Below are 8,425 nucleotides of genomic sequence, written 5' to 3'. Positions count from 1 at the left end.
ACCATTCTTTCAAAATCTCCTTTAATAGTCAATCTCCTCTCCTACCTGGTATTGTCCCTCCAAGTTCTGTTATTGATTCCCTATTCATTGCTGCACTCTTTTCCAGTAATTTCTCTCTTCCCATTGTCTTCAACCATCACCATCTCTGCTTCAATCTAATTACTCATTCAGTCTAATTACTCATTACTCTTAAACCCTTTGGCCAGTTTCACATCTCTAGCTGCCTCTATGGCACATCTTGGATTTCTAGATGCCATTTCAAAATTATTCTCTCCAAAACTGAACTTGTCACCTTTCTTTTTGATCCTTCTCCTTTCTCTGTCTCTACTTGATAACCTCGCTACCCTTCCCATTTCCAAGCCTGTAAAACTACTGTTAAATTCTTACCATTTCTTTACTCCCACTTCTCTCCCATCCAATCCCTCGGTGAACTGTGTTGCTTCTTTCTCCTTGTCACAAAATCTGCCCTTGCCTCTCTCTCCAACCCTTATCCATTCATAGGCTATCTCACCTATTCATATAAGGGCTCCCAAACTCACTTTCCCTTCCTTTAGTCTATTCATAATATCACTATTAAAACTGGCTTCCTCTCCTAACATTCCAGCATCAACTTCTTCACCAAAGCATTATTTGGTTTCCTGTCTCTAACCAGGTCACATTTAAGCACCTTATCTACACCTTCTTTCAAGTCCTACTTAATCCTGGCCCAGGTCCCTATTCTCATTTGTCCCTAGTGCCTCTCTCTCTGTATTGAGAGTATCAGGTTAGCTCTATACCATGATGTGTTTATATAATATATCTGTATATAATACATGCAGCTGAGATATCTACCAGCCCTGTAGAATAACATCCATTGGACTCATCATAAAGTCACACATAGCACTTTCATAAACTGTTTTGTCAAAAGTATCTCAACTTGCTTTTAGTCAGGAGGTGTCACTAGCCTTAAGTACCTAAATCATTTCTCCTTACTGGTTGTTTAAACCCTTCAGTTCCATTCACACTAAAAGGGGTTTGGAGGTAACCCTCCAAAATATTAGCTGAAAGCTTCCTCAGAAAGCAAATCTTTCCCACATCCTTCCCTGCAGTTCCTCTTTAAGAGGTGTCAGCGTGGCTGAAAGAATGAAGTGGCTCCACATTGTTTGCCTGAACTATTATGTGCTTAACATTTCCATAACAAAAGTGCCACTCGACTTCTCCCCGATTAATGCAGCTCGAGGGCTCTTGTCCTCCTTTAATAAAACATTGTTGAAATCATTTATTTAGAGCCCCTGGTTACTACTGGGAGAATGACCATCTTTGTGCCAAAATATAGTGTATACAGTCCACTATTTTGTAGTAGATCATTCTGTTATTTAAGAAATTGATTAAATGGATGCCTTAGAAAGTATTTATGCAAATAGGGCATTACTTATGTCATTCAGACAGTCAATGTGAGCCTTTTCAACTGTCTACCACGGCCAATGCCGCAAGTCAAATACAGTAACTTTCGACTTTGCTGCTTACAAATCATATAGATTTCTATACCTTTATACCCTTGAACAGACTTGAAATCTCACATAGGAGCACTGATCTTTCCAGTTGGAAATGTTTTGTGCCGCGAGTCTACCTACTTAACTTGTATTTGCATGTGCATTGCAGCGGGGCACTCCGTGAGAGTAGTATGGTGTGCAGGGCCAAAAGGATACCGACCGGAATCTCTTTTAGCAGCTCTGAAGAGGCAGGTCCTACAAGTCAGTAGAGCATGTTTTCCATGATTCAAGCTGACGCTATGGTTATATGTTCCAAGTTTGTTCTTGAAAACCTTGGCTTCTTTACAATTTCCCCGCCCCCACCCAACCCGGGGTACTTTAAAAACAACAACAACGACCTGAGACAATATTGCTTTAATACCGAGCTATCTTGCATTGCATCGAGATAGGTTGTTTTCTGTTCTATGCATATATAGTTTGCATACTCTTGCCACCCACGTAGTACACATTTGTTACACATAGGTGTAGGCAATGCATGATCCAATGATCGGATAAGTGTTACATACAGCGTAGGTAGGTCCATTGTAACTATAACCTTGCATGCTTTCCAATGTGAGTGTAAAAATGCTCTGGCCAAAATCAATTATTTCATTTTTTCTTATTATAAATCTTGGTTTCATCATAGTTATTTACCGGGATACTTCTCCCTGCCTGCATACATTGGTATATATTGTTTAAAATAAACAGAGACCTTATGTTATGGCTATTGTGATGGTGTACAAAAGCTTTGCTGTGAGCTTGGGTGACCAGTGAAGCTTGAATCTGCCTCTATTTACTGTATGGTCACTGTCAGTTCAATGAACTGCCTCCTTGTTCTCCACCATTGTCCCACACTCCCTTAAACATTTGTCACTGGAGTGCCTCCAAAGACAAATAAACTGTCACCAAGAAATCAAACCTGGTAACTGGGAATAAAAAGGGGGCTGAAGCCACTGGATTATTTTACATGGCATGGAACAGAGTTCCTTCTCTCCCCGGAAGAGATTGCTAGGAATGGGCCAAGACAAGGAGCATTTTCAAACATCTAGAAAATCAGGGCCTCCTTTCCTAGGGAAAATCCCCTCTCAATCAGGGAAACTGAGGTCCTTTCTTCTTCGAGTGATGCCCACAGCGCTCCCCTGAGAAATTCGAAAACTTCCGACCTTCCCTGTCTCTGAATTTAAAATATGACAGACGTTCACCCTGTATAATCTCGCAGCATGGGGATACAGGCCAATACACTCCGGGTAGCTGATTCATTCTGGCAGGAGCATTCGCTCTGATAACCCAACTTACTTTTATTATTTTTTCATAAGGCGAAGACCACAGGATGCAGCGCGTATGGCTGTGCTTCGTGTACCACTATTTAAATTAAAAGGAGCCACCGCTCAGTGTACACTTTCTACAGGGAAGGAAGCATAAAGACTCGTGTCCTCCCTCCACAGTGGTGCTCAGTGTTGATTTATTCCAGGCAGATGCTTTTGACAGGGGCCTATAAAATCAAGTCTTGAGTTTATTGTAGCAGTTAATTATCAGTCCTTTTCTAGTGCTAATGCCTTTACTCCTTACTGAGGAAAAACAGAGGCTTTTAGTGGGACTTAATTTTTTCACTTAAAACGAGTCAAAATAGTCTGAATGGACACAGAAAGTTGATTAACTGAAAATATGTTTAAGAATATCCCTTCAAGGACTGGGGAGAATATTTAAGATCATACCTACAGGATTGCAAACTCAGCATTTTTGTAAAGCAAGCTGACTCCATTTACAAGTCTCTCCCAACTCCTCTTTGTTCTCTTCCTAAAGAAACAACCTTTTCAGCTTTATTTTAACAATAAGTTTACTCAACCGTTCAGGTGACTTTAAAAAAAACACACCCGAATTTAGCTCATAGCCACACACAATACTCAGGCTTGGTCGGCATCACAACTATTTTGGAGGTGTTTTTTTTTTTTTTTAATGCTTGTGTGTGAATATCAGTTCAATTGTTAATGAAATTAAGCAAAACCATCTGAACTAAAGAAATGACCCCCCCCCAAAAAAAGTATCTAAAATAACTGATCCTAGAAACGGGGATTTATAATTGTGTTATTTGACTTAACAGACAGATGTGGTTTCAGAGGGGTGGGTAGCCGTGTTCGTCTGTATCAGCAAAAAGAACGTGGAGCCCTTGTGGCACCTTAGAGACTAACAAATTTATTTGGGCATAAGCTTTCGTGGGCTAAAACCCTGGCTAAAACCCACTTCATTAGCGCTTTAGCCAGGGTTTTAGCCCAGAAAGCTTATGCCCAAATAAATTTGTTAGTCTCTAAGGTGCCACAAGGACTCCTTGTTGTTTAGACAGATGTGCGTTTATCTTCTCCCAAGATCTGTTAAGATGAAAAAGACACTATTTTGCTAATCTGTCGCCCCCTCAGTCAAAGTTTATTTGTGGTGGCTTTTAAACTTCTGTCTTGCCTTCCAATCACCGCATTTAAAACTAAAAGCTTTAAATAAACAGCTTGAATAGAAGATAAACAAACTTTTTTTTTTTTTTTTTTTTGCAAGTGCCTAGCTTGGCGCGGTTCAAACTCAAATCCCCAGAGGACCAAGCTCCCTCCTTTGTGTTAATGTTTAAAAGATTTTCCAATGCCGGAGTTTATTCCTACTGCAAACATTTCTATTTACAAGGTCAAGTGTATCAGCACTCGACACAGCTTAAGAGTCTAATTATTTATCTAAGGGCGTTTGAGTGTAGATCAGTAGCTCTGGCAGAAAACCAGGCTTCAGCCCAATGCAAAACAACTCCAAAGAACAGTATTACAAGTTCTGGTAATTGTTTATCACCCCAGTTTGTTGACTTTTGCACTCTTCACTGTGGAGAAAGGCGAATTGACTTGCAAACTTTCATTAATTTTGTTGCAAATGCCAACAATCTACTGTATACAATCTAAATATTTCTGAAAGTTGCTTGAGACACTGTATGTGTGGCAAGATATTTGCATGTATATGAAATTCTTGGAGCATCAGTGGGAATACCATCCTCCATTTCATAAGGAAAGAGCTGCTCTCTTGATAATTCTATACACATATAGGAGCAGAGTCCTTGGAAGACAAACTGAGCATTGCTTTACACAGCTCTGCACTGGTATGTTACCATGCCAACACATACAAAAATCAACCACATGCTTTGAAGGTAGTATTTTCTAAGTCCTGTTTACTACTTATGTCCAATTATTCATTAAAGTAAGAGCAACAGTAACTGACATCTATTTAAAGTACCATAGAGAGATACTGAGTTTTTATTTATTATTTATCCTTCCTCCCCTGTTCCCCCAAACAGGACTGACAATTCACTCAATAGCAATGTCTCTGGACATCATCATGCATCCGTATTTAAAACTCTTCCTTTACTAATTTACACATTTAAGAAATACACAAAGCCATAGATATTTAAAACATAGGATCTTTTATGCCTTCTATAAAAATACCTTAAGGCAGCTCGGAAATGCATTTATACAATTCTACAGTGTTCATAAAGTCTCTTAAAATAAGAAAGTTAACTTCAAAACTATAAAATACACTGTACATTTGATGTTCTGCAGAACAGTTCACTGAGTTATTGTTGCTTGTATCCCTTTACACATAAAATGAAATCTGTATCTTTCCAGAAAAGAACAGCAAATGCAATTATCTGGCAAATAGGATGTAACTTAAAACTTTAATTTTTTTAAAAATAAATTATTCCCCAAGCATACAATTTATAAAATTCTATATACAAAGTAGTGTGACTGGTAACAAACCCCAGTTTTAAATACATTTTATATAAGATTTACCAGAGGTCAGCACCCTGATATGGCTAGACACAATATAACTTTTCAGAATATTTGTACATACAAGTTCTTGAGTTTAAAAAGTGTCTTTCGAAGATGGCAGTGCAGAGCTCCTTTAAGACAAAAGTTGCATTGTTCAGTGCAGCCAACAATTCTGAAAAATCTGCATTTTTTCTGGTTAGGTTGAAGAAAAAGATATGTTTGCTAGCAAGCATTTGTTATGGGGACAGTGAATGTGAGGGGAGGCTGAGATCCCATCGATTTGTTCCAAACTTTTCACCCCCTCCAGTTAATTAAAGGCAATTGAAACCTAATCCTCTTTCAGGCATCACTGTGAATATTTTGAATGGTGATACGGAGAACGGTACTTGAATTTGAGTTGTTGGCTACTTACAACCAGTAAGGCAGTTGTTTTGGCAGCAAGTTCGGGTTTCCCACCTCTCTCTCACACCCTCATGTGGAATACTAACAACTATTAGCACCTTACTGTTTGTTTTTTGTTTTGGTGGGATGGTAATGGACCTACAGTAGCTTTGCTAACGGTTCCTCTTCTTAACTCATTGGCTTGCTGCTAACAACAAGCCGGGGTGTGGAACAAATTGCATAGTGCACGCTAAACGCAAGCCAAACCACACCACGGCCCTGGACGCCTCCCTCCGTCCATCTCTCTCTCCATCTCCTTAGCACCCGTGCAGAACACAGGGGCCGGTTTACAAGGCCAATAAACTGCTATCGTCGCCATCAAAATGATTTTAACTGGTGGCGGGGGGTGGTGTTTGCGGGGGGGGGGGGGGGGAGGACAGCGCCTAAGATAAATGTCCAGGCAGGTGCTGGCGAGAGGGTGTGCAGAGAAGTATTGCGGGAGGTGGGGAGGGAGGGAGAGGCCGTGTCCGGATAAACGACCATGGAGATGGGGGAGGGGAGTGTCCCCCTAAATAATCCCAGGGGGCACGTCTGGGACCGGGGATCCCCCCACGTGTCCCAAGCGCCGCGCGCCAGCCCTGAAGCAAATGGGGACTCGGCGGCTACAGCAGCAGCAAAATGGAGGCCAGCGCGGTCCAGGCCGCTGGGGCGGGCGCGCGGCCGGCGCTGTTGGCCGGCGCGGAGAAGCCGGGCTGGGGGCCGGGCTCGTCCGGCTCGTCCCGCCCCCGCGGGCTGGGCTCGTCCTCGTACTCGTCCTCGTAGTAATCCTCCGGGCCCCCGTCCGAGCCGCCGCTGCTGCCGGCGCCGTTGCCGCCCGCCTCGGCCCCGAAGCAGAGGCGGGCCATGTTCTCCTTCATTGTCTCGCAGATGGGCCGCTCCAGCCCGTCGCAGACGCAGTCGTTGAGCGGCACGGCCTTGGGCACGGCCAGCATGTCCTCGATCACGGCCCGGCACTCCTCGGTGCAGCGCAGCCCGTTGAAGAGCTTGCCGCAGGACACCATGTAGCGGCCCAGCGCCGCGCTGCAGCGGCTGTCCCAGTCGCAGCGCCGCCGGGCCTCGGTGCAGCCCATCACCCCGCCGCCGCCCGCCGCGGCCCCGGCCCCGCCGCCGCCGCTGGTGCGGGGCAAGCAGGGCTCGATGGCGCGCTTGGTGGCCCAGCAGGTCTCATCCTGCGCGCAGTCGCAGTCCTCCAGCGCCGGGCCCCGCCGCGTGTGGTTGAGCTGGATCAGGGCCGCGATGCAGTGGCTCGGGCACCGCCGCCGGGAGGAGGAGGAGGCGGCGGCGGCGGCCCCCGCGCTGCCGGCCGGGTGCTGCTGCAGGAGCACCGGGGCGCACGCCTCGGCGTACTGGCTGTACGCGTAGCTGCACTCGGGCTCCCCCTGACACTGCAGCACCGCCTGCCAGCAGATCAGCCTCCGGCCGTGCACCCGCGGGGGGGACACCGCGCCCAGCACCACCGTCAGCCACAGCCAGGCGCCCGGCAACAGCCACCGGCGGCCGCCGCCGCCGCCTCCTCCATGCACAGCGGGCGAACCTACCACCATTGCGGGCGGCGGCGGCTGCGAGAGGGTCGATGGGGGGAGGAGGAGGAGGAGCAGCTGCCCGTGGAAAAGTTTGCAAAACTCCTGCCAGCTGTGTGCATGAGGCTTCCCCTCATCAATCCATCCACGCGGCCCCTCCGCGGCTGGAACAGCGGGCTGCAGTACAACCCCCACCCCCCGGTCCCGGGCTGCTGTTGCCGCAAGAGTTCCCTTAGTTAATCAGTGCAACTGGGGGCTGGGAGGAGAGCGGCTCCTGAGTGCACTCGGGGGCTTGCAGGCTGCGCCGGGGGAGCTCATGGTGCTGTCCTGCTTCTCATGCAGATCCCTTTCTTTCCTCTTTGCACAAAATAAATGCCCAGCTGCTGCTGCTGCTTCGGGAGCTTTCAACTCTGCGCTCTCAGCATCTCCGCACATGCCAGCCGCACACACCGCTCCGATCCCATTCACGGTCCGGGCTCCGCTCGCTTATACTGTTGCACTTTCGGGAAGCCGGGGAAAGAAATCCCCTTTTTGGCAAGAAAATTGAGAACGGGAAAAAATAGCTGGCTCAGGGTCTCCCTTTTCTTTCTGTCTCTGCGGTTGATGCTGCTTCTGTTGTCAACAAGCTCGCAAGCTGCTCTGCTCTGTGGAGCTTTTTTCCTTGCAAGGCTTTAAATACAAAAGTGGCCTCCGAGCAGCAGCAACGTGCTCTGATGAAGCCTCATTATGCATGCATGGAAAAGCAAACAAACAAAACAATTAGCAACGCTTCTTCTCCTTTTACACATGCCCCCAGCCTGCGCTCTCTCGCGCTAGTCGCTCTTTCTCTTTTTCTCCACTTTTCTCCCTTTGCTCGGCCCCCTTTCCCTGCTTTTCGACTTACTATTGGTCCAGCCTGTTGTTGAAACTTTTTTTTTCTTTACGATCTACGGGAGAAAGGGGGGCTGGCGGGCAGCTCACATTCAAAGCTTGAAAGGAAAGGCTTAACGAGATTGACAGCAGCCCCCGAGGAGCCCCTCCTACTGTTAAGGAGGCGCCCACAGTTACTGCTACACAACAACACAGCTTTTCAAGGAGAAACTTTGCAGCTGTTTGCATCAAGCAAAGCTTTGCACCCATCTCTGTTTTCCAGCGGTCACAAAGCAGCGTTTGGTTTACAGAA

At 46.3% G+C, this 8,425-nt stretch overlaps 1 protein-coding gene across 1 annotated transcript; it reads right to left on the bottom strand.

Annotated features, from left to right (window-relative positions):
* Positions 1 to 4,939: 4,939 nt before the first annotated feature.
* GAS1 (growth arrest specific 1) lies at positions 4,940 to 8,188 on the bottom strand. Its single transcript, XM_077817497.1, has one exon. The coding sequence runs from the start codon at positions 7,285 to 7,287 to the stop codon at positions 6,346 to 6,348; it is 942 nt and encodes a 313-aa protein (XP_077673623.1). The 5' UTR covers positions 7,288 to 8,188; the 3' UTR covers positions 4,940 to 6,345.
* Between the last annotated feature and the right edge of the window lie 237 nt (positions 8,189 to 8,425).

Source organism: Eretmochelys imbricata, chromosome 5, assembly GCF_965152235.1.
Source record: "Eretmochelys imbricata isolate rEreImb1 chromosome 5, rEreImb1.hap1, whole genome shotgun sequence".
NCBI lineage: Eukaryota > Metazoa > Chordata > Testudines > Cheloniidae > Eretmochelys > Eretmochelys imbricata.
Note: the sequence above shows the minus strand (reverse complement) of the source record. Positions and strands in the feature narration are given on the sequence as shown.

Coding starts and splice junctions, on each gene's coding strand:
- GAS1 (XM_077817497.1), bottom strand. CDS start 7,287: ATGGTGGTAGGTTCGCCCGCTGTGCATGGAGGAGGCGGCGGCGGCGGC.